The sequence below is a fragment of the Leucoraja erinacea genome, chromosome 1 (assembly GCF_028641065.1).
Source record: "Leucoraja erinacea ecotype New England chromosome 1, Leri_hhj_1, whole genome shotgun sequence".
Classification (NCBI taxonomy): Eukaryota; Metazoa; Chordata; class Chondrichthyes; order Rajiformes; family Rajidae; genus Leucoraja; species Leucoraja erinaceus.
The window spans coordinates 66,558,782-66,585,230 of NC_073377.1; the positions used below are offsets into that span (position 1 = coordinate 66,558,782).

At 44.3% G+C, this 26,449-nt stretch overlaps 2 protein-coding genes across 2 annotated transcripts in view; one reads left to right on the forward strand and one right to left on the reverse strand.

The window, feature by feature from the left end:
• Positions 1-1,953: 1,953 nt before the first annotated feature.
• ociad1 (OCIA domain containing 1) lies at positions 1,954-22,416 on the reverse strand. Its single transcript, XM_055636416.1, is given in 9 exon segments — positions 1,954-2,346; positions 5,392-5,547; positions 11,000-11,205; positions 11,885-12,014; positions 13,854-13,901; positions 13,986-14,039; positions 18,063-18,147; positions 22,296-22,349; positions 22,351-22,416. Coding segments are annotated over 9 exon segments (822 nt in total). The 5' UTR covers positions 22,402-22,416; the 3' UTR covers positions 1,954-2,308.
• Positions 22,417-23,004: 588 nt separating this feature from the next.
• Positions 23,005-26,449, forward strand: part of fryl (furry homolog, like) — a 299,072-nt gene continuing 295,627 nt past the window's right edge. Inside the window, exon 1 of the mRNA XM_055636452.1 lies at positions 23,005-23,189. The gene's annotated coding sequence lies outside the window, so the exon portion shown is untranslated. The remainder of the gene's footprint in view (positions 23,190-26,449) is intronic.

Consider the following 26,449-nt stretch of genomic DNA (forward strand, 5'->3'; position numbering starts at 1 on the left):
GCGGCCACAGCGCTCCGGAGCTTGCCGCACGGCGACCCGGTAAGGCATTGCGCTGCGACGCCGCCGACTCCCGACATTCGCGGAGCTGGGGCGTCCGGCCGCGGGCCGCGCTGGATTTGGAGCGCCTCGCAGCCAGGGGTAGAGTTGCCGGGGTCGGAGCTACAACCTGCGCCGCCCGCGGCCCCACCGGCCACAGCGCTGCGGAGCTTACTGCACAGCGACCCGGTAAGGCATTGACCGCTCCCCGCCTCTCCGACCAGGTAGGGGACTAAGAATTAAAGTTTACCCCTTCACCCCCCTTCACATAAAAGCCCTCCAAACTAACTGACTAACATTTAAGCAATGATTTACAGATGTTTAAGCGTCTCCCGGTCTCCAGGGAGGAGGCAGCCGCTACAGTAGTACAGACCTGGGTTGACCGTGGGTCGTTTTGGGTCAGGTTTGGCGCCAAACGCGAGCTTTGGTGCGCAGACTACATCTGGAAAAAATGGCCGGTTTTCGGAGTTTTTCGGTTTCTGGAACACCGGATAAAAGGTTGTGCACCTGTACCATCACCTCTTCTTTGGTAATTCAAGTATGATCTACGACATCACAACTCCTATGCCTCATTTTCTTAGCTTCCAAGATCTTCCCTGTAAAAACATAGGTATTCACTTAACATCTCTCCCATCTCTTGTGGTTCCATGCAAAGACAGCCATGCTGAATTTTAAGGGGACCTATTATTTTCCTAGCTACCTTTCACTGTTGACATACCTGTAGAATCCCTTGGGATATTAATTTGCCTTGCCTGCCAGCTCTATGTCATGTCCTTTTTTTCGCCCTCCTGATGGCTCCTTGTAATCACGGAGAAATTCATTTGATTCCAACTGCCTACATCCTATTTGTGCCACCTTGTTTTTCCTGCCGAGAGCTACAACATCACGTCATCCAGGGCTCCTTAAACATGCCAGCCTTACCCTTCACTCCGAAAGGAACATGTTACCTGCGCACTCTTGTTAACTTATTTTTGAAAGCCTCCCACTTGTCAGCTGTCTTCTGACCTGGAAAGACTCTCCCAATCAACCTCTGCAAATTCCTGCCAAATGCTTCCAAAATTGGCCCAATCTAGGACCTTAACGTGGGCCAGTTCCATCCTTCTCCATAACTACTTTAAAACTAAACGAATTACGGTCACTGGTCCAAAGTTTTCCTCAGCAGGACTTCGATCACTTGCCCTACCACCTTCCTCAAGAGGAGGTCCATGTTGCACTTCTTTCAAGGCCCTTCATATATTGATTGAGAAAACTTTCTTGGGCACACTATACAAATTCCACCCTGTCCAAGCCCATTACACTATGCAGATCCAGTCAATACAGGGAAAGATGAATCTCCCACAAATACTACACCTATTTTTATTGCTATCTATAATCTCCCTACACATCTAGTTCATGGCAACAGATACAATAAACGTTACTTTGAAATAGTTTTCAGTATTTTGGAGTTTCCCCTCTGACAAATATAATTATACTGCCTACTGGAGCAGACACAGAAAATGCTTGAACAAATCTGGGTCAAATCACAAATCATTGGTGCACTTAAATATTCTTTCAAAGCCCTCTTGAATTCCATTGTAACTTTCTAATTTTCCTTCCCCTTATTCACTACCTATCTTCATTACCTCTGCCCACATAATTTTTCCAGCTACTTTAGATTAAGCAGAGAAGATTTCCATAGCCTGATGGAAATTATCGAACTATTTTCAAAAAACCATTTGGTATAAACAAACCTTACACATTTAATTGCGCACGTTTGAAATGTATACTCAGATCAGTAGAGTTATTACAATGAAACTATGGAACCTTTATCACTTCAATAAAGTCCACTATTTTGGTTTGATTTGTTTAACAGCAGCAACATGGTTCAGAATTAACAGTAAATAATCGGTCATGTTAAGCCTGTTCATCACACCTGTATGCTAATGAAAGATTTTATTTTGAAACATTTTCCCCATGGAAAACTGTTACATTGAGAAATTATTGCAGGTAATGATTGTGTGGCATTTCTAATGATCATAATTCTTATAATAAGAAACATAATATATGTCTTTGACTGACAAGCAGCATTACCAGCTTAGATTTACCACAGTTGTCAGATGCAATGAAATCCATTTCAATATAGATAGCTTGTTTTGAAATCTCATCCGTCTCGAGTCAATCTTTTTAAAAACAGTCCAGCTTTTGAAATTAAATTATGTTGAAGACTACAGTGGTAACAAATGCATGAAACCATATCTGGGTTTATTTACTAGCTTCTTGTTGATAGTGTTCCTTATTCATCCCAGGCATCTCCATATTTATTGGTTTTAGCTACAAGATTAAAAAAAAACACTAATTAGCAATAAACGTCAGATAAAGTATGAAATAATTTGAATATACAACAAATCATGTATTGCTATTGAGCCCTTATCTTCACTTCTGTTCATGCTAAATTTGCATAGACAGGTTAAAAAAAGTAATCAAATATTAATAGCAGTAAATGATAATTGGTGTAGATTGTCACTTAATAGAAATTATTTATTATTCGAAATAATCTATCAATCGAAAACAAGGCAATGATTCATGCATCCATTACCCCAAATCTGTTTAAAAAACCCCTGATACATTTCAATATTTCTGCAGGACTATGAAAGTAGTTGAACAAATCGAATAATTAAAATGCAATTTAACACCATATATAAGCTACTGAACTTTGTAACACAGAAGGTCATTCAGGCAATCAACTTCTAGGCGAACAATCCTATTTGTCCCTTTCATTTTCTCCTTTTACTGTGGTATGCCCTACAAATTACTCTTTCTCACACACCTACCTTGGAATCTTTCTGGTAGTAGTTCAATTTAGTGGCCCAATAACCAACCAGACATTCTTTGGAGGAAACCAGAACAGATGGAGGAGACCAACATGGTTGCAGAAAGAATTGGTAAACTTCATATAGACAGCATGCAAGGTCAGGATTGAACGCAGCAAATTGCTGCAATGTGTACAACCACTCTGCATAATAGGTGTTTAAGAAGGAACTGCAGATGCTGGAAAATCGAAGGTACACAAAAAAGCTGGAGAAATTCAGCGTGTACAGCAGCATCTATGGACGAAGGAAATTGGCCCGAAACGTTGCCTATTTCCTTCGCTCCATAGATGCTGCTGCACCTGCTGAGTTTCTCCAGCTGTACCTGCATAATAGGTTGTCTTTTAGCATTTCATGACCCAAGAACTGGTACAAAGTCCAAATTTTTGCTTCAAATAATTCATACCATCATAACTGTTAAAAAAAAAAATCTGCTTTCTTCTTAATCTGTCAAGTGAAATTTATTATTTTATTATCATGGACTACCTAACTACTTGCATTTATGTTGCACTATTAACACAAATAGGAAAGTAACAATAATCTTCAATATTGACTCCAGATCTCATGAAATCCTGTGACATCAGATTACACATACACACAGAAACTTCCTCTTGCGTTTCACCTTCTGCCCTCCATCAGTTGATGGATCAGTACTCCTCCATGTTAAACAATTAGAAAAAGCACAGAAATAAGAATGTACCCCTGAGAGCAAGGCTTCGATGTAAATGACCAAGCACAACCACACACCGTTTAGAATCCCAAAATATATCTGGCAGATTAGATTTGTAGCAGATCTTGAGAAAATGCACACAACCTGGTGGTTAGATATCATGTTGGCCTTCATTGCAAGAGGATTTGAGTTTAAGAGTAAGGAGGTCCTACTGCAGTTGTACAGGCCCCTGGTGAGACCACAGATGGAGTATTGTGTGCAATTTTGGTCTCCTAATTTGAGGAAGGATATTATTGCTATTGAGGGAGTGCAGCGTAAGTTCACCAGGTTAATTCCCGGGATGGCGGGACTGACATATGATGAAAGAATGGGTCGACTGGGCTATTGACTGGAATTTAGAAGGATGACGGAATCTTATAGAAACATAAACCAGTCTTAAAGGATTGGGCAGGCTAGATACAGGAAAAATGTTCCCGATGTTGGGGGAAGTCCAGAACCAGGGGTCACAGTTTAAGAATAAGAGTTAGGTCATTTAGGACTGAGATGAGGAAAAGCTTTTTCACCCAGAGAGTTGTGAATCTGTGGAATTCTCTGCCACAGAAGGCAGTGGAGGCCAATTCACTGGATGTTGTCAAGAGATAGTTAGATTTAGCTCTTATGGCTAAAGGAATCAAGGGATATGGGGAAAAAGCGGGAACGGGGTACTGATTTTGGATGATCAGCCATGATATTGAATGGCAGTGCTGGCTCAGAGGGCCGAATGCCTACTCTTGCACCTATTTTTAAATGTTTTTTTTTCCTAAGCCTTAACTTATTTGATCTAGTTCTCAACAAAGTGCCTGTAAACATGCCTGTCCAGGATACCATTGGTAGAGGCGAGCCATCTGCACACATAGGACATTCATCATATTGTGTGCCACTGCAACTCATCAGTCCATCTGTCCATGTCAACTTTTTTTATCTATGTACTCTAATCCCATTTGCTAAATGGGAGATCTGGCAGCTCAAACTGGGCACACACAAGTTCCTATGGACCCATTATCATCAGAAATGCACACCAACTTAATCTGTAACCTCATGGACCACCCTCTCTCTCTCTCTCCCTCTCTACCATTTCAATCAAGCATGTGGGTCAGCCCTGGTGGTTGCAACAAATGACCATCTTCCAAACCCCTTAGCAGGTCAAAAGTGGGGATGTTAATTATATTGCAAACCCCTTAGCAAATGAACCAGTCCAAGCCTGCACGCAGCAAAACGTTGGCTACATTCAGGCATGGGCTGGTTGGTGGCAACAAGTGCCAAGAAAGTGAAAAACAATTCCCCTGACATCCAAACCTTTTCCAAAGTCAAAAAGGCATGTCAGTGATGTGATGGCATACTCTCCACTTGACTGGATAAGTGCAACTCTAAAAACTAAGGAAGCTTATAACATCCAGGTCAAAATAGCCAATTTGATTGGTACCCCATTCAAATTCAGTAGCGAAGATCAGCAATGTGTACCATATACTAAATGCAGTACTTGCATATACTAACCTGATTACGCCTACCATAGAAGCAACAATGGGGATACTACCAATTTACATTGGAAGTGGATGTGTTACCACAGAGTTATTTCAAAACCAATCACAAATAGACTGATTGTTCTTAACCATCTTAAGACAACTTTTAACACATAACACAACAATCCTGGACATATTGCTAATCCATATTCCTGCAGTTCTCAACTAAACAACTATTATGTTGCTACCATTTCATGAACTGTAGCTGCTCATTTGTGAAGTGGTATGGGGAGACGCAATGCCTTCCCATTGTTACTCAAAAAAATCCATAATTGAGCACCTTTGTTGCTAGGTATTCTCTGTGGTGTTGGTCTGTTCAACGAGTCTGCCTTTTGTGTGTTGATAACGTCGTATTGTTCCCTATTTTTGTTTCTCAATTCATCGTATGACATTGGCTTCCTTTGAGGTTTTGATTCTTCACTCTCTAGATCAGGTGCTGAGGTAAAAATCAAAAAGGTTCTTTAGATGAGATTAATGACCTGCATAGTATCCTTCAAATGAAAGCAAAACAAGTCACAACTTTGCTCACCACAAGAAAATAAATATTTTTCCATTTATTAAGCAGGCTATGGCTTTGAACCTAAATATGCAGCATAAATTGGTAAACTATGGTCATGCTACCGCCTGTACAACATACCAAAGTTAATCACAATGTAATTCTGCATGTTCAGGCACAGGCATACAAATCCACTCTGCCATAGTTAAAGGTAGAGTTTGTAGTTTATTAGCATTTAAAGGCTGAAGGGCAAGTTGGCAAAATGTCCAGTGTTGCAATTTATAGCACTTCAGACAGTAACAAGAATATTTCCAATATAGTACAATATATTATCTGAGGGTAATCTTAAAAGAGACTAGACCAAGTGGGACCCATTGGGTCCCTATCACACGGGAGGCCTGGTCCCCCAACACAATATTCAACCACTCACCCATAGCCCCCACAAGAAACCTGGTTCCCCCAACGCAACCCATTCCCCAACGCAAGATTCCACCACTTGCCCGTTCCCCCATTGCAACCCATTCCCCAACACAATATTCCACCACTCACCCATAGCTCCCAACTGTGCAGGGGTGGCTCATTTCCCCTTATTCACCCTCCTTCATTTGAAATTTAAAAAGAAATGCAAATGTACTTGCTAGGGCTGCCAGGACTCAGTCCTGGGATAGCAACATTGTACGGGCAGGGCTACAATCCCATTGTAACGTCATAGCTGTAACTGCCAGTGCAGATGGAAGAAAATTTTCTCAAAGTGGGATTTTGTAAATTTAAAAATGTGAATAACTTGTAAAATATACCATCAATCTGAATGAAACGATACACCACACCACAGGACAATTGTGAGTAAGGTGGTCCAAATATTGTAGCGCTATTGTGTAACATTTTGGCATAGTTCAGGGATCACATAGAAAGACAGGCACACATAGAAGCAAACAAGATGAAAGTTTTAGTAATATACTAGACCAAGTGCAGACCCGTTGGTCACACACACTAACTATCCCCCCCCCCCCCCCCCGCACTCATGCTACTTACCCCCCTTGATATTATATTATAATTAATTTGCTCCTTTTACCCCATAACCACCCTATCTACTGACGCACAGCCCCAACAAGAGAGGAAGGGGGGGGGAGAGGAAAGGGGGGGGGGGGAGAGGAAAGGGGGGGGAGAGGAAAGGGGGGGGGGGAGCGAAAGGGGGGGGGAGAGGAACGGGGGGGGAGAGGAAAAAGGGGGGGGGAGAGGAGAGGGGGGGGGGAGAGGAAAGGGGGGGGAGAGGAAAGGGGAGGGGAGAGGAGAGGGGGGGGGAGATGGAGGAGGAGGGGGGGAGAGGAAAGGGGGGGGAGAGGAAAGGGGGGGGAGAGGAAAGGGGGGGGAGAGGAAAGGGGGGGGAGAGGAAAGGGGGGGGAGAGAAGAGAGGGAGAGGGGGGGGGGAGAGGAAAGGGGGGGAGAGGAAAGGGGGGGAGAGAGGGAGAGGGGAGGGGGGAGAGAAAGGGGGGGAGAGGAAAGGGGGGGGGGAGAGGAGAAAGGGGGGGGGGAGAGGAAGAGGGGGGGGGGGAGGAGAGGAAAGGGGGGGGGGAGGAGAGGAAAGGGGGGGGGGAGGAGAGGGAAAGGGGGGGGGGGGGGGTGGAGAGGAAAGGGGGGGGGGGGAGAGGAGGAGAGGAAAGGGGGGAGAGGAAAGGGGGGGGTGGGAGAGGAAAAAGGGGGAGAGGAAAGGGGGGGGGAAGAGGAAAGGGGGGGGAGAGGAGAGGAAAGGGGGGGGGAGAGGAAAGGGGGGGGAGGAAAGGGGGGGGGAGAGAGGAGGAAAGGGGGGGGAGGAAAGGGGGGGGAGAGAGGAAAGGGGGGGGGGAGGAAAGGGGGGGGGGGGGAAAGGGGGGGGAGGGGCCTACAAGGGGGGGGAGGGGAAAGGGGGGGGAGGGGAAAGGGGGGAGGGGCAAAGGGGGGGGGGGAGGGGAAAGGGGGGGGGAGGGGGAAAGGGGGGGGGAGGGGCCAGGGGGGGGGGAGGAAAGGGGGGGGGAGAGGGAAAAGGGGGGGGGAGAGGAAAGGGGGGGGGAGGGAAAGGGGGGGGGGGAGAGGAAAGGGGGGGGGGGAGAGGAAAGGGGGGGGGGGGAGAGAGACAAGGGGGGGGGGGGGGAGGAACGGGGGGGGGGAGAGGAGAAAGGGGGGGGGGGAGAGGAAGGGGGGGGGGGGGGAGAGGAAAGGGGGGGGGGAGAGGAAAGGGGGGGGGGGGGAGAGGAAAGGGGGGGGGGGGAGGAAAGGGGGGGGGGGGAGAGGAAAGGGGGGGGGGAGAGGAGAGGAAAGGGGGGGGGGAGAGGAAAGGGGGGGGGGAGAGGAAAGGGGGGGGAGGAGGAAAGGGGGGGGGGAGAGGAAAGGGGGGGGGAGAGGAAAGGGGGGGGGGAGAGGAAAGGGGGGGGGAGAGGAAAAGGGGGGGGAGAGGAAAGGGGGGGGAGAGGAAAGGGGGGGGAGAGGAAAGGGGGGGGGGAGAGGAAAGGGGGGGGAGAGGAAAGGGGGGGGAGAGGGAAAGGGGGGGGAGAGGAAAGGGGGGGGAGAGGAAAGGGGGGGAGAGGAAAGGGGGGGGAGGAAAGGGGGGGAGAGGAAAGGGGGGGAGAGGAAAGGGGGGGCGAGAGGAAAGGGGGGGGAGAGGAAGGGGGGGAGAGGAAAGGGGGGAGAGGAGGGGGGGGAGAGGAAAGGGGGGGAGAGGAAAGGGGGGGAGAGGAAAGGGGGGGAGAGGAAAGGGGGGGAGAGGAAAGGGGGGGGGGAGAGGAAAGGGGGGGAGAGGAAAGGGGGGGAGAGGAAAGGGGGGGGAGAGGAAAGGGGGGGAGAGGAAAGGGGGGAGAGGAAGGAAAGGGGGGGAGAGGAAAGGGGGGGAGAGGAAAGGGGGGGAGAGGAAAGGGGGGGAGAGGAAAGGGGGGGGGAGGAAAGGGGGGGGAGAGGAAAGGGGGGGAGAGGAAAGGGGGGGAGAGGAAAAGGGGGGGAGAGGAAAGGGGGGGAGAGGGCAGGGGGGGAGAGGAAAGGGGGGGAGAGGAAAGGGGGGGAGAGGAAAGGGGGGGAGAGGAAAGGGGGGGAGAGGAAAGGGGGGGAGAGGAAAGGGGGGGAGAGGAGGAAAGGGGGGGAGAGGAAAGGGGGGGAGGGGAAAGGGGGGGAGAGGAAAGGGGGGGAGAGGGGAAAGGGGGGGGGAGGGGGAAAGGGGGGGAAGGGGGGGGGGGGGGAGGGGGGGGGGGGTTCGGGGGGGAGAGGGGGGAAAGGGGGGGAGAGGGGAAAGGGGGGGAGAGGGAAAGGGTGGGAGAGGAAAGGGTGGGAGAGGAAGGGGGGGGTGGGAGAGGAAGGGGGTGGGAGAGGAAGGGGGGGGAGAGGAAGGGGTGGGAGAGGAAGGGGTGGGAGAGGAAGGGGGAGGGAGAGGAAGGGGGGGGGGAGAGGAAGGGGGGGGGAGAGGAAAGGGGGGGGGGGAGAGGAAATGGGGGGTAGAGGGGGAAAGGGGGGGAGAGGAAGGGGGGGGAGAGGAAAGGGGGGGGGAGAGGAAGGGGGGGGAGAGGAAAGGGGGGGGAGAGGAAGAGGAAAGGGGGGAGAGGAAAGGGGGGAGAGGAAACATTTTAGGACCAAAAAAGACACATTCTGAAATCAATGTAGAACCAAAAAGAGACACTTTTTGCAAACATTTTAGAACCAATAAACACTTTTTGCAAACATTTTAGAACCAATAGACACATTCTGCAAGCGTTTTAGAACCACTAAGGACACTAACATTTGAGTTGACATGTGTTCAGTTTTATTCACAGCTCAGAAAAACGTGACCCTCTGCCTTCCTCCAGCTTGCAGACACTGATTGAGGCACACCACTTCCTGGTTTTATAGTCCCTCCCCCCTGCCGCCAGCAGGGGCAGCAGAGAGAATGGGAAATTTTGTAAAATCATTAATATCTCTGTCATTTTTCATCGACGGGAAAAATCCTCGGCACACATACGGCGGAGGGGGGCTCTGAGCAGGGTAGCCAAAAATGACGGCCGTAGGTGGCGGCGTTCTCTCGGAAATCACAGCACAGATGGCCAAAACCGATCAAGAACAGACTTTTAGTAATATAGATATAGATGAAGAGATTATAGCAAAATATCTACAATGGATATAAAATAGCTGCACTGCAATAATTATTGTTTATGCTACTTTGCAATAATCTGAGTTAACTTTCTCAAAATAATAACTGAGCGGTTCTGAATTTTGTATGCCGTATGTCCTCAGAATTCAAGTCAAGATTGTTTTATTGTCTTTATTAAATTTTCTTTGGTATGTGTTCAAGATTTCATATTTGGGAAGGGGCCAACTCTACTGGTTGGAATTTGGTGGCAGAACAATGGAAACTTCCTGATGGCAATCATTTAAATGACTAGAATGATACTAGTACAATTTAACTTTCTGGAAAAAAAACAATTCAGTATAGTTAATTATATTTCCTTGTACCTTGCATTGAAGTGTATTCATTTATAAAAAAATAATTTCTAAAATAATTTCTTTGGGAAAGTCATTATTTTTAATTATCAATACCTTTGTGTGGGTATGATTTGCCCATTTACAATAGCAAGACCATGTAACGTGGGCGGTAAGCCAGGCTATGGCAAATCTCGTCATGAATGTTAATTTTTAATTGCATTGTTATGCTAAAACTTTATTGGAAATTTGAAAAAACATTTTGGTAGCAAAGTGAAAATGTCATAAGTAGATATTCATATCACTGCCATAACATGTTTTCTTTTTAATACATGGAACATTCATATGGACATCTCCAATCATAGTGAAATGATATCAATATGATTTGGCCACAAAGAGCATCAAAATACATTTTAAAAATCTTTAAGAATAGTAGATCTACCCATTGAAAAAGTGCCATAAATGTATTTTTCTTTCAAGATTTCTGTATCTACAAGCCACAAAACAAAAAAAAAAGTGTAGATTAAGGAATGTACGTGTCACACTGGACTTGTGTTCGCTTCAAATATCTGAGGTTTTTGAATTGCTTTCACAGAAACACAAGAACTGATAAAGTTTCTTAAATCCAGTGGAAAAATAAAGGCTTCAATCTAATCACCTTGAACAAAGTCCTTCAATTAGAAATTTAACAGAGTTTATTTGAAGCATTATGTGTAAGATAATTTCTTTTGGAGACCTATTTGTAAAGATTTGTGGATTGGCATGTTAGCTTTCAAAAGTGTCATGATGTGCATAAGGACGCCACACAAATTACAGATAATCAAATTTAAACAAAATTAACAATTTAACTTGGTATCTAAGAGAAACATTTTGCCACGGGATAAAAATATTTATGGTTTCAATAAAATTAATAAATTATGCTTTTAAAACCCATTCAAACTCTCTTCAAAACAATATGTTAATGAAAGCAAAATATCACCTGGAACATCGGCAATCCCTGTTGGAGCCGACTCACTTTGTGTAGAACTGAATGGAACAGACTTAGAGTTCAGCTCTGGGGAGAAACTTGCGTAATTGTAATCAGAGGAAGAAGGGCTATTCATGTCATGTTGGAAAGTTGAAGGAGATGATAATGCTTGGTGTTCTCCAGTGCTCTCCGAAAAGTCAGGCTTTGGATATGAATGTCTGCAAAAGAAAACATTTACTTTAAAGCTTCACCAGAAAATACGATCTACATTTTAAGCCAAAACTAGCCAATGGAAAAAAAAGAGAAAAAAAATCACTCAATAACTATGCTCATCTACTCTTCATGAAACACAATTTATTATAAAATATATTGTTATATTGATTAGCGTGCTTCATACTATATGGGAACTAGTTTCCAAAACAATGCAATGTAATAGTATAAAACATGGCTTGCGTGCCAAAATAGCACGTCTTTGTGACATGTATACATGAACGGATCTGCAATGTGCCATCAGATCTTTAATAACACAATGGAATTTAAAAAATATCTTGCATCCTTTCCCATGTCAAAGATATGCAAAAACATCCATGCAAAGCTGTCAAATACCATCCATAAAAAGCATTTCAGCCACTCAGGATTGTAAGATTTCTACTTTAGTATACGAGATAGTATCCCACATAGTATTATAAGTTAGGAATTCCGGTCAGTTACTATTATGCAGTTTTATCTGAAGGCACATGTTATTCTCAGAAATGGAACCATTCACGAATCTGAGGGAAGAATGTTTTTCTTAAAGAATAAAAACTTTCTCGCATCAATTCACTTTCAGAATACCCATTGCAAGTTATAAATAGTAGCTATATAACTATGTTAAAAGTACACAATACAGTAACTGACTGATGTGAAAATCTTTTACGCCCTTGCCGTAGAGCTTCTCCGAGAGGTGAATTCTCCAGTCCCATGAACTTCTCTTGGCATGTTCTCATATAGGAAATCTTGCCTATCAGGTAACCGCAAACACCAGCAACTGAGAAGGCAACGTAGTAAAAAGAAAAAATAATTTAATGGATTTCTAATCATGAATATATCTTTACAAAATCTTTATAAACATTTGGATAATACATAGATTAATTTGGCAACTAGAGGGAGGTACATAATTGATTTACTAGAGCAGCGTTTCTCAACCTTTTTACCCTTGCGGAGCCCTTGAAATAATTTTCCATGTCTCAGGGAACCCCTGAGTTAGGGGTTGCTGAGCCCGGCAGCATTTTGAGATCGCCATTTTGAGTCGTGTCACAACAGCAATCTCTGGTGTCACAACGGGGACCTGTCAGCCGCGCCTGCGCAGATGGTGAAGGATTGCCCGGCCGGGATCGCCATTTTAACATCCAGCGTTGTGTATAGGTGAGTGCTACTGGGGGTTTATTGCGTTGGGGGAAGAGGGACCCAACGGGTCCATGCTTGGCCTAGTTCAGAGGTGTCAAACTCATTTTAGGTCATGGGCTGGATTGGGCAAAATGCGACTTCATGAGGGCAGGATCAGTTGTGCACACGCGAACGCACGCTCCCACAGCTTTCGTTGCCTTTGTTTTTTCAACCTGCTCTCATGTGTCTCAGTCTCTGCTATAAATACAAAGTGTTTCACTTTACGAAATTTGTTTCTTATGAAGAAAATTGCCTAGCAAGCATTACTTTTATGTTTGGTATTAACTTACAGTCGTAGGCTACAAGAAAGTTGTGATGAGAGAAAGATAAATCGATGCTATTTTGGCTGATTGTTTTGGGAGCCACACCCTTTCCATTAATAAACCATTTGAAATCGAACATTAGCAGACACAAATGTAGACCTAACGAAACAAATTTTGTCGTTAGGTCCACTTCTCCACCACCATTTTAGCGCTGGCATCCAAGAGAGACTCAGGGTTGTGGCCGCTCCCGGTCACTGCAGGTTTCTGGGACGATCGGGAGACTGTGAAGGGCCTAGAACAGAGACGCTTTGCTGTCGGCTGAGCTCTGTTCTCCGCCATGTTGCTGCACACAGCGTAAAGAGAAAAATATCTACCACTACAATGTTATTTTTTTTTATCCTCACAGCATTTGAACCCAGCACCCTGCTGCTCCGCAACCCGCAACCAACTCCACTCAGTGCCCGCCCTCTCCCTCCTCATTGGCCACAGCTGACTGCCAGAGGGCGGTCCCTTCTCCTATTGAGCCAGCCTGGTGTCAGTCAAGCGGGATGACGGCAGCCCGTATGCCTGGCTGCCGCGGTCAGACCCCCACCCCCCCATCCCCAGGAGCAGCATCTGCAGTTCGATTGGTCGGGTGCCAGTCAAGGAGTCGTCACAATGCTGGCATCGTGCAGCCTTGGCCTCTCACGCCATATAAGGAACGCGTGACTGACTATGGAGGCGAGTCACATGCATGAGCAGCGGCTCAGAGGGAGCCCAGTCGCCCCAGCACCGGGGTCATCTGCAGCATGATCCGGCAACGGCGACAGCTGCAGCTGCAGCCTGCTCTGGCAGTGGGGAAATCATCCCGCGGGCGGGTAGTTTGACACTACTGGTCTAGTATATCATTATTTCTCTCAGAACCCCTAGCGACCTCTCGCGAAGCCCTGGTGTTCCGGGGAACCCCGGTTGAGAAACACTGTATTAGAGCAATACCATGACTGAAAGTCAATTACTTAAGAAATTAAGATATTTCATAAATATGAAAACTATTTTAACAATTTGCATTGTTGGTCAACAAAATATTGCTTGACAGATTGCAAGAATACTCTTCTACAACCAGAGAACTTAGATCAGTAAAAGGTACACTAATTGCAAATTGATTTAACACTTATAAAATGAATACTAACTTCACTCACATGCAACCTTAGGTATGGATCCAAATCTATTTGAAGTAGAAAGGATACCTAAATGGGAAAAAAACAAATCAAAATCAACTAAAGCAGGAATTTAATTGATGTAATCAAAAAATTATTGCTTTAAAAGATTACCTCGAGAAACGAGAACTTGAGTTACCAGCATGCTCATCCCAGAAAAAGGCAGTGCTGTAAATAACATTAAAACAACTTTAATTATTGTCCCATTGAGAAGTCTGTGTAAAATTACAGTTTCAATTTTATTGCAGTCTTTTTGAATTGAAGATATTTCTATAATATTATCGATTGCTCAAAATGTCAGTAGGCTGAAGGATTGAAAACATTTTCGCACACAGCAGAGAACAAGTTATTTACAAAGATGTGTATTGATATTTCAGAAACACTATAGGTCAACAGCTTTTACAGATAATAAAAAGGAAAAGCTAGGTAAATATAGGCCCCTTACTGATTGAGACAGTTGAAATACAGAAATTAAAGAAGCGTTAAAAAAATATGCTGACATACTTGTGAATTAGAAGTAGACAAAAAATGCTGGAGAAACTCAGTGGGTGAGGCAGCGTCTATGGAGAAATGGAATAGGCGAAGTTTCGGGTCGAGACCCTTCTACAGACTGATGTTGGGGGTGTGGGAAAAAGAAAGGAAGAGGCAGAGACAGTAGGCTATGTGGGAGAGCTGGGAAGGGGAGGGGGGGGGGGGGGGGGGGGGAGGGAGAAAGCAAGGACTTCCTGATATTAGAGAAGTTGATGTTCATACCGCTGGGGTGTAAAACTCCCCAAGTGAAATACGAGGTGTTGTTCCTCCAATTTACACTGGCCACACTCTGGCAATGGAGGCGGCCCAGGATAGAAAGGTCAGATTCAGAATGGGAGGGGGAGTTGAAGTGCTGGGCAACTGGGAGATCAGGTTGGCTAGTACGGACTGGGGCAGAGGTGTTGGGCGAAGCGGTCGCCGAGCCTACGCTTGGTCTCGCCGATGTAGAGAAAGTGACACCTATGACAGCGGATGCAGTAGATGAGGTTGGAGGAGGTGCAGGTGAACCACTGCTTCACCTGGAAAGACTGTTTAGGTCCTTGGATGTAGTCGGGGGAGGGGGGGGGGGGGGGGGGGGGGGGGCGAGGTAAAGAACAGGTGTAGCATTTCTTGCAGTTGCAGGGGAAAGTACCAGAGAGGGGGTTGTCTGGGTGGGAAGGGACAATTGACCAGGAAGTTACGAAGGGAACGGTTTCTACGGAGAGCAGAAAGGGGAGGAGATGGGAAGGCGTGGCCAGTGGTAGGATCTCGCTGGAGGTGGCAAAAAAGTTGGAGGATTATATTTTGTATGCGCCAGCTGATGGGGTGGAAGGTGAGGACAAGGGGGACTCTGTCCTTGTTACGAGTAGGGGGATGGGGAGTAAGAGCAGAGCTGCGGGATATAAGTTTAAGTTTACATTTCTTGTCACATGCACCAATTGGTACAGTGAAATTTGGATTACCATACAGCCATACGAATAATAAAAGAACACAACACACAATAGAATTTAACATAAACATCCCCACACAGCAGAATTAACCTTTCCCACTGTGAGGGAAGGCAACAAAGAAATATAGCGGAGACCTTGTATAGAGGAGACCTTGGTGAGAGCCTCATTTATAATTGAAGAGGGGAACCCACGTTTCCTAAAGAATGAGGACATCTCCGATGCCCTGGTCTGGAACACCTCATCCTGGGTGCAGATGCGGCGTAGATGAAGGAATTGGGAGTAGGGGATAGAGTACTTACAGGAAACAGGGTGAGAGTGTTGTCAAGATAGCTGTGGGAGTCAATGGATTTGACTTAATACTTGTGAATTAAGTGTCTAGCGAGAATGAGGAAGTGAAGAAATCTGTCAAAAATAGGCAAGATAAATTGATGAGTTTGAAAGTTGATAAACCCCAAGGAAATTTCAGAACAGCTTGTTCCAAGCAGCCATCAGGCTCTGAACATTACACTAACCTCAGCAACTATGAACTTCTAATGGACTATGTATTTGATTGCATGACAGACTTTGGTTTTCACAATGTTATGGTTACTATAATATTAATTTACTGTATAATTATATTGTATCTGCATGTTTATTGAATTTACGGGCTGTTAATCTGCAACAAGTAAAAATGTCATTGTTCCGTTGATGATTTGTATGACAATTAAACGCTGTTGATTCAACCTCATTATTAGTTTTGAAATAAGTTACTTTAGAAAAAGAGAATCTTCTGGTTATCATTTACTAAGGGTCTGTAGATAAGGTTCTGTAGAATGGACTTCAAGAAAGGAGGGAGGGAAAAGCAGATCTATTAACATTTATTTAATATTGTTAGGAAAATAATTATAGGCCTGAGCAGAGTTAGCATTGATTGCTGTAGGAAAACCATGTTTGACTAATCTACTGAAGTTCTTCGAGAATATGGCAAGTGGAACAAAAATGGGGGAATCATGGATGCAACATTTCTGAATTTCTGGAAGGCATTTGATAAAGTCTCTCAAAGCAGATGGATTAACAAAGTCGGAGCATGTGCCAGTCACTGTGCCCACCTTCCCAAGAACCTGTTGTAAAAGCCTTCACTATTTACTATACCCCTAATTTTGGTGACGTCTGCAAATGTATGTTTCAAGTCACCTACGTTCTCATCCAAATCATTAACACGACAGAGGAACTTGCACTGATCTCTGCAGCACACCACTGGTCACAGGAAAAGCAACTCACAACCAAAACCCTCTCTCTGCCTCCTATCACTTTCAATTTTGTATCTAACTTGCCATCTTAGTACAGGGTATTGGTATTAGTTTATTATTGTCACCATATAACCATATAACAATGACAGCATGGAAACAGGCCATCTCGGCCCTACAAGTCTGTGCCGAACAACTTTTTTCCTTAGTCCCACCTGCCTGCACTCATACCATAACCCTCCATTCCCTTCTCATCCATATGCCTATCCAATTTTTTTTAAATTATACCAATGAACCTGCCGACACCACTTCCACTGGAAGCTCATTCCACACCGCTACCACTCTCTGAGTAAAGAAGTTCCCCTTCATGTTACCCCTAAACTTCTGTCCCTTAATTCTGAAGTCATGTCCTCTTGTTTGAATCTTCCCTATTCTCAAAGGGAAAAGCTTGTCCACATCAACTCTGTCTATCCCTCTCATCATTTTAAAGACCTCTATCAAGTCCCCCCTTAACCTTCTGTGCTCCAGAGAATAAAGACCTAACTTATTCAACCTATCTCTATAACTTAGTTGCTGAAACACAGGCAACATTCTAGTAAATCTCCTCTGTACTCTCTCTATTTTGTTTACATCCTTCCTATAATTGGGCGACCAAAATTGTACACCATACTCCAGATTTGGTCTCACCAATGCCTTGTACAATTTTAACATTACATCCCAGCTTCTATACTCAATGCTCTGATTTATAAAGGCTAGCATACCAAAAGCTTTCTTTACCACCCTATCTATGTGAGATTCCACCTTCAAGGAACTATGCACGGTTATTCCCAGATCCCTCTGTTCAACTGTATTCTTCAATTCCCTACCATTTACGTGTACTAAGATGCAGAGAAAAGCTGTTTATGTACTATCCAGTCAAACCATTACAAAAAACACTAGTGCAGGAGCAAGTCAGACAGAAAGCATCTCTGGAAGACATGAATGGATGATATTTCAGGTAGGTTATCTGATGAAATTCAAACTTAGCCATCCCCCCAATTCAGGACATCAACTTGCGGAACTGGTCTAATTTCTTCTTTAACTACCTTAAAATGAATAGAATTGTGATCACAGATCATAAAGTGCTCTGCCCACTGACACATCAATCACATGCCCAGTCTTATTGGCTGAGAGGAGATAGTGTAATGCCTCTCTAGTAATTTCATTTACATATTGTTTTAGAAAACATTCCTCAACACACATAAATTGTGAGGGTATAGTAGTAAATTCAGGAAGTAAAAGTTAAACATATTCAGATAGCCATGGAAATATTGTAATTGTCAACTAAAGAAATATTTAGTTTCATAATGCAGACCATAAATGGTTATTCACAACTATTGTATGCGTTATGACCTACAAATGCAAAGGTAAATCAACAGATCAGAAACGATTCACAGCAATATTTATAAAGCTACCTATCAGCCCAATAACTATGTGTACAGTGATTGAACAAAACTCATACATACACCTATAGTAGAAGCTCTCCTTATTGCATTCCTTGAAGATTCTCCTTTCTTCGTCTGTGGGGATGTATGATGCACCCACTGGACTCTGCAGAATAACACAAGTAGGATTCATTCTATACCTAGTCAGAAAATAAACTTAAAATAACATTTAATTGCTCCACATCTACTTTGTAAATAGATGGGTAGAATGAAACTGAGATAAACTTCTTGATTTAAGGATCAGATTCTGATCTATGGTTCTGTTGAATTTATTTTAAAAAGTGAACTTTGTTTCTTCAGATTCCTTGCCCACATAGTCTTTGATGGTCAGTTACCAATAAAGGAGGATGATTATTTTGTATTTAAATTAGGTTGGCTGTTATAAACTTTCAAAATCTATAAGCCTTATAGCCCTCTCACGGTGCGAGTCTACTCACAATTGATCCCGAGTTTAAAACAAATCAAACTTGTGGTAATCACGTAGAATTAACGTAGCGGGAACGTCGGAACTCGTAACGCTAACGGCAGGTACTCGGGAAACTTGTTAACTCGTGCAAATCTTTCAACATGATGAAAGATTTCCATGAGTCAAATTTACTCTTGAAGTAAAAGTTTTTAACTTTTAAACTCGTTGTAAGAATGTAGTAGGCAAGGCAAGGCACGTTTATTTATATAGCACCATTCGTGCAAACAGCAATTCAAGGTGCTTTACAGGAAAGTTTAGCCCGTAGTGACGCGTGAGTCTACCGTGGGCACTCTTTAACTCAGCAGGATAGGCAGCATCTCTGGAGAGAATGAATGGGTGACGGTGACAGCAGAATTTTGGAAACGTCATCCCGTCACCCATTCTCCTTTGCTCCATAGATGTTGCTGCACCTGCTGAGTTTCTCCAGCATTTTTGTGTACCAACAAACTAAACTAATTCACCAATAATAATTGGAATTATTACTCCAAAATCACGGATTTTACTTTTGTTAATTGATTTCATGCAGCACATTATGAAGGCCCTTGAAGTCAAAACACATCAAATCCTCTAGATTGCACTCAATCTGTAACATTTCCTGATTGGATTACAGCATTTTTACATGGTCATGCTAAATGGCCAATTATTCATTATTTCCTTGCTTTCTTAATGGGGTTGCATCAGGTACTTTCTAATCAGATAAAACCGCTCCAAAATTTAAGGAATTTTAGAAGACATCCCAAACTCCCTTCTTTATAAAGGGGTAGAAACATAAAAAATAGATGCAGGAGTAGGCAGATCATCCTAAATCAGTAACCCGTTCCTGCTTTCTCCCCATATCCCTTGTTTCCATTAACCCTAAGAGCTATATCTAACTGTCGTGAAAACTGCCATGCAGGTGACAAGAAACAATTGCTTTGAGCTAATCAGTGCTGGAGGAACTCTGTGGCCGAGCAGCATCTAGGCAGGCGGGGATACAGACAATACATTTGCGGTCGGGACCCTTCTTCAGGCTCTCAGATTATGGTTAAACTATAGGAAGCATAGAGAGGAAGCAGTGAGAGAGGGTCTCACAGAACTCCTGTTGAAGAGAGGAAAACTTCTTCAAATCAGGGAGACAAAAGAGACTTCAGATGCTGGAATCTTGAGCAAAAAGAGTGATGGGGAAACAACTCTGAGTCAGGCAGCGTCTATGGAAAAAAAGGTACAGACAAGCTTTCAGGTTCTAATTCAGGTTCAGGTTCTAGACCCTTCTAATCTAGATGTTGCCTGACTGGCCATTCCTCCAGCACGTAATGATTTTTTGGTTCAATAATCCAGCATCTGTACTTCCTTGTGCCCACATCTGAGCACTCGGTGATCGGTTTTCGTGCTTAAAAGCAGACTAGTAGTCCAGACAGACAAATTTTCAAAAGTTGGAAAAAGTGGGCAGTTTACAACCCAGCAGTATGAATTTCGATTTCTCTAATTTCAAGTAATCCTTGCATCACCTCTCTCTCTCCCACCCTACAATTGTGGACAATTGTGGGCTTCACCTTTTCTTGATCATCGTTATTTTTTGGATACTTTTGCATTCATTTGTTCTATATCGCTCGATATCCGATTCAGATTCAATTTAATTGTCATTGTCAGTGTACAGTACAGTACCAAACAGTGTACAGTCCTCGACCTGCTGGTTCGGCAACGGAGAGACCTGTAGCGCCTCCCGGATGGTAGGAGGGTAAACAGTCCATGGTTGGGGTGAGAGCAGTCCTGAAGAATCCGGTCTTTGGACAGACTAGGAGGGGAGCGTGGAGTGTGATGCGTACTTTTCACCACCCTCTGATGCCTTATAGAGAGCAGTTGCCATACCATACTGTGATGCAGTTGTTTCACGGCAGCAGTAGGGTTCACCAGATCTGAGGAGACAGATGGACTCGTCTCCTCAGGAAGAAGAGACGCTGATGAGCCTTCTTGATCAGAGTAGAGGTATTGCCAAGAGAAGTACGGAGATGTTGACTCCCAAACCTGAAGCTAGAAACACGTTCCACACCGTTAATGTGGATGGGGGTATGCGATGAACTGCAGGTAGGCACTTACCATTGTTTCCAGCGTAGCGGGCCCATTAAAACCCGCCGAAAATGTAAATTTGTGCTGAAAATAATTATATAGAAGTGTTACCTTTTGATCGGGGTAAGGGAGTGTTTCACGGCACGGGTAGACCCATACTTCAGTTGCTATGCTATCCAAATGAATTACACGCGATGAACTGCAGGTAGGCACTTACCATTGTTTCCAGCGTAGCGGGCCCATTAAAACCCGCCGAAAATGTAAATTTGTGCTGTAAATAATTATGGAAATCGGGATAAGCGTGAGACATTTAGCCTACTTCAGAATTCCAAACGTGAGGAGAAATGACGGTAGATAGAAGTGAGAGCTGAAGGGACAACAGCCAGAGTGCTTAGCGAACATTGGCCGTTTGCTCACTGCATTTCATCAACTAAGGCATTATTTGTGTTTTTTCTTGATTCCTTTGGCATTTAAAAAGTTTCAGAAGTAATAAATCTTGCTTGTTAATTTTTTTAATCGCCCATGGTTCTCAAGTGGGTTTTTACATACAAAATGTAAACGCATCTGAAGAGAAATTTACACAGATTTATCACTTCTGAGACTTTTTAGATACCAAAGGAATCAAGAAAAAACACAAATAATGGCTTACTGTTGATGAAATGCAGTGAACAAACGCAATAATTCTCAATATTTTCAATTCTGATATCTGCACGGCCAATGTTAACCAAGCACTTTAGCTGCTGTTATCCCTTCAACTCTCGCTTCTATTTACTGACATTTCGCTTCACTTTTGGAATTCTAAAGTTGGGTACATGTCTCTCACACTTTGCCCGACTTCCACATTTTTTTTCAGCGCAAAAATGCAACATTTTGGCAGCTTTTAACAGGTAGGAAAGTACGCGTTTCTTGCATTAATAACATATACCAGAAGTTACGGATGTCCTCCAGATGGATTGAGCGACTCCGTGCATCAAGCCCTATGACCCAGTGACCTTACGTGCAACCCCCCTATATAAAAGCATGAGAGGAATAGATCGGGTAGATGCACTTGTCCTTGTCCAGAGTAGGTGAATCGAGGACCAAAGGACATAGGTTGATGAAGGTGAAAAGATTTAATAGGAATCTGACAAGTAATTTTTTCACACGAAGGGTGGTGGGTGTATGGAACAAGCTGCCAGAGGAGGTAGTTGAGGCTGGGACTATTCCAGCATTTAAGAAACAGTTAGATAAGTACATGGATAGGGCAGGTTTGAAGAAAGACTGGATAGACTTGGTTTATACTCTCTAGAATTTAGGAGATTGAGAGGGGATCTTATAGAAACTTACAAAATTCTTAAGGGATTGGACAGGCTAGATGCAGGAAGATTGCTCCCGGTGTTGGGGAAGTCCAGGGCAAGGGGTCACAGCTTAAGGATAAGGGGAAAATCCTTTAAAACCGAGATGAGAAGAACTTTTTTCACACAGAGAGTGGTGAATCTCTGGAACTCTCTGCCGCAGAGGGTAGTTGAGGCCAGTTCATTGGCTATATTTAAGAGGGAGTTAGATGTGGCCCTTGTGGCTAAGGGGATCAGGGGGTATGGAGAGAGGGCAGGTACGAATCTATGTTTCTAAGTTTCTTTCTCCGCATTCACTGCAGGCCTGGCCCGGCCCGGCCCGTCCCCGCCAACTGAATGTCACGCCGAACCAAGCGGGTGTCCCGAGGTCACTGTGCTCGCTGTGCGCGCAGTGAAGCGGGTGGGTACCTGGACGGAGCCGACGGTGGGTCTGGGCTCCAGCTCCCCCTCCCCGCCCCCTCCGCCGCCGCCGCCGCCCCAGCGGCTCGTGCTGCCCCGCGGCCGCCCGCGCCATCAACCGTCACCCGGCGAACGCGGCGCCGCCAACGGCTGTCACGGGCACGACCCCGGAAACAGTTCCTCCGGTACAACCGCAGCACCGGAAACGATTTGCGGACGGACCCTAAACCAAAGATCCTATAGGATCTTGACCCTAAATTAGGTCAATGACCATATGTCCAAACAGAAGCATGTTAGAAGTGTCAGGTATAGGGTCAAAAACAAAACGTTAACTATATGCTGCTGGTAACCTAGGGCCATTAACCTCTGCCTGCATTAATAAAAGAGTCTTTCACACTAATTAGGTCGATGGCATCTTCAGTATTGAAGCAACACAAATACAAGCACACGGTAATGTGAGAAGATGGAAGTAAGGAACTAGTGCTCGTCCATCCCACAGGTTTTATTCCCACTTCCTCGTTTGCCTTTAAACAAACCGGAAATTGCCTGCCCGGATGATCGACAGCCCGCTCCGCCAATCGGCAGCCAGCCTCTACGTGCGCGGTGACGTCAACGGGCCAATGGGGCGAGGCGGGGGGCGGGACGTTGGGGGAGGGGGGGGGGGGGGGGAGATCGAGCCGGTTGTCACGGAGGGAGGGGGGGAACCAGAGAGGAGCGGCGGCCGAGAGCGGGCAAGGGACGGGAAGGCACGAGGCGACGAGGCCCAGAGAAAGGAAGAGAGTGAGAAAAAACAAAACAAGCCACAGTGAGGGGGCGGTGCCAGCAGTAACCAGTAGGAGCTCGGAGCAACAGCGTCCGGTACCGGGACACTGACACGCCAGACCGACCCCCCCAGATCTACAGGTAGGCGCCTCGGCTCGGCGAGCTCCCGACCGCAGGGATTGACGGTGATGTTTTTGTTCGTAGCCGCTGGACCGCATCCTGGCCGGTGGGCTGAGACACACGGACCGCGGTGGCTGTTGCAAAGGGGGGCAAACAAAGCGCCTGGGAGTGGGAGCGAGCGTGAGGCCGAGCTCGTCCACGGCTCGAGTGAACAAAGCTCCTTACTATGTTGCTGGACGACGGTGCAGTTGGTCGACGTGTGTTTGAGGGGAGAAGGAGTGTGTGTATTGGGAGAAAAAGAAAAACAAAACTAGGTTCCAGCATCTTCACTCTTGTATGTGCAGTAGACACTGGATTATCGCCTGGGTGTCTCATCTCTCTGTGATATACTGTGTCTCGTGTAATATGTATGTATGCGAGAGGAACCGTCGATCCTCGTTTCTGCTCTTCTGTAGGCTACAGATAGAGTGAAAGTGCCTGCGAAATTATGCCGAAGTTTGTAGTCTGCGTGGGGGAATTATTATTTTTCTCAGAATGTGGTCTACGGGAGAAAAAGCACAACAACTCCCGAAACTGAAATGATATAAGTTTCTAATTTTTCAAAACTACTGTTTCAAACTTATCTCCGTAACCCACCTGCTCTAAAATTTGGACTTAGTGGCTTTTGATTGATATTGGCCCTGTGAATACTCTTTTTGCATTTTTTTTAAGCGTACAGTATATTACCGGTTTACTCCTTCCCCGCTTGTGTTTTTGTGTGTGAACAATTGGCTGATTTATGAGCTTCCAGCGTTTACACCATTGCATGTGTGCGTGCATGAGGCAGCTTTACCTTGTAGAGCAAAAACTGTAATCTGATGAATCTTGATCTTCTGAGCGTTTTGATTATATTTTACATTGTGCTATGTTTTATTAAACATGTTATTGCTGTTTGAAACCCTATAGTTTAAGGGTGGCTTGTGGTGATTGGGACCCCAGTAGAAGGCCACACTCAGTACTTCTGGCTGAAAGTGTGACAAATGTTTCAGATTTGTCTATCATTGATGATTGGACGATTGGGATATACTTTTATTTTGCAGCTTGCTTGCCCACACACATTGAAATCTGGATTGGTACTGAGATACAATGTAAAACATCCAGTCAGATCAAAACATACTGTACAAAACTACATTCAAACAATACACAATTATGAAAGGGAGTATTGAGGCGATGGAGTTTAGGTTCAGTTGCTGAGCTTGGATTGCTTGCTCATTCGCCATTTAACTGAGGTGTACAGACCAAAGATCTTATAGCGCTAAGATCTTTGGTACAGACCAGGTTACGAATGCCAAGTTTATAGTCACCCTGTGCATTATTAAAGACGGATGCGAATCACTCGTGAGAAAAAGAGCATTTTCATGTATTCTTCCCGCAGTAATCAGAGACTATTGTCTCTGAAGAACACAGGCTGCCATTTTCACTGGGGGGGGGGGGGGGGCACTTTTAGAGAGTTGTTTTTGAAATTAACAAACAATTGATTGTATTGATAGTTGTGTAATGATATTCTTCTAAACAAGTACAGTCACTGATATTTCAAGCCCATTGAAACTAGCCATTGAGTATGAGGAATCCTGAGTCTGTACTATTGTAACTGGAGAGGGAAACGCACTAAATAAATGTTCATGTGATTGGCCTTCAACAATACCTTTCATTCCAATATTTGAAGAAATAGTTACTGTAAAGTTTTTTTGTGTATTTTTATAACATGGACAAAATCGTCTTGAAAAAAGGAGCCTGTTCAAAATCCGGGGAGGGCCTTTGGTTCTTTGTTGCAGCTTCACCAGGTTGTTAACTTATTTTTGTGTATGATTTGCATTCCCTAGCCTTGAGAAGAATGAGAGGAAATCTCATTGAAACTTACAACATTTCTACATAGGGATGGAGTGCTGGATGCAGGGTAGTGTTTTCCTTGGCTGAGCTGTCAAGAATCAGTGGTAAGATATTTACGATATAGATGAGGAGAAATTTCTTCTTTGAAATTCTGTACCCCCAAAGGGTAGTGGGCTTAGTGATTCAGTACATTCTAAACAGAGGTCACGAGAATCAAGAGATATGAGAGCAAAGTTGTTGAGGGTGAGTTTTTTGCCCTGAATGGCAGTGGCTTACTTTTGCTCCTGTTTCTAATATTCTTATGGTTCGTTCAACTGTTCAAAAATCTCCCTTGCATTTAGTGTGATTCTATTAATTGTGTGAAATATTAGTTTAGCTTGGAGATACAACATGGAATGAGACACTTTGGCTCAATGGGTTCATACTAGGTATATGTTTTCTCACTTTCTCATCCACTCCCAACACAATAGGGGCAATATTACAGCGTCTTAATTCACCTGTAAACCCGCATGAATTTGGGGTTTCTGAGGAAACCAGAGCACCCAGAGGAAACCATGTGGCCACAGGGGCATTGTGCGGACTCCACACAGCACTAGTTTTAAATCATTAGATAAGATCCCTTTTAAGATAAAACTAAAAATTGGGAATGCTGGAGATATTTAGAAGGTTAGGCAGGATCTGCGGAAAGAGTACAGTGCCCTCCATAATGTCTGGGACAAAGACCTGTCATTTATTTATTTGCCTCTTCATTAATCACATGTGGTTAAAGTGCACATTGTAGGATTTTATTAAAAGGTACATTTTATACATTTTGGTTTCATCATGTATGCTGACTGGAATGAAATTGACATGACAATAGTCAAGAAAGTAATTGATGGTATTGCAAAACCACAAACGCACATCTGTAACTTGTCGTTTCTAACTGGTAAATTCCCAAGCAAAATGAAAATTGCGAATTTTATATAAAATTGGGGACAGACGCACTTCACAAATTATACGCCTCTTTCCTTACTTTCCCAATTCTCCAAGATACTGGAAAAACTCTTTACTGAAAGACTAGACAAATTAATTGGGAAGCACAAATTGCTGACTGAATTTAGATCAAATAGAGCTTTAAAAAAGCTTTTAATATTATTGATCACAATATTACTTGAAAAATTGGGAAGGTACGGTATTTGGGGGGGGGGGGTGTTGAATTGGTTGAGAAGCCATTTAAGTAACAGGCAACAGTTTGTGAAGATAGGTGAGCATAAATCAACATGCTAGGGCATTACTTGGGGAGTACCTCAATGGTCAGTATTAGGACTGAAATTGGTCATTCTGTATATAAATGATTTGTGTAGAGTATAAAAAATATTGAAAAAAGATTTTATTTGCCGTGGGAAGAATTTACAGCAGCTTTTCCCGTGACT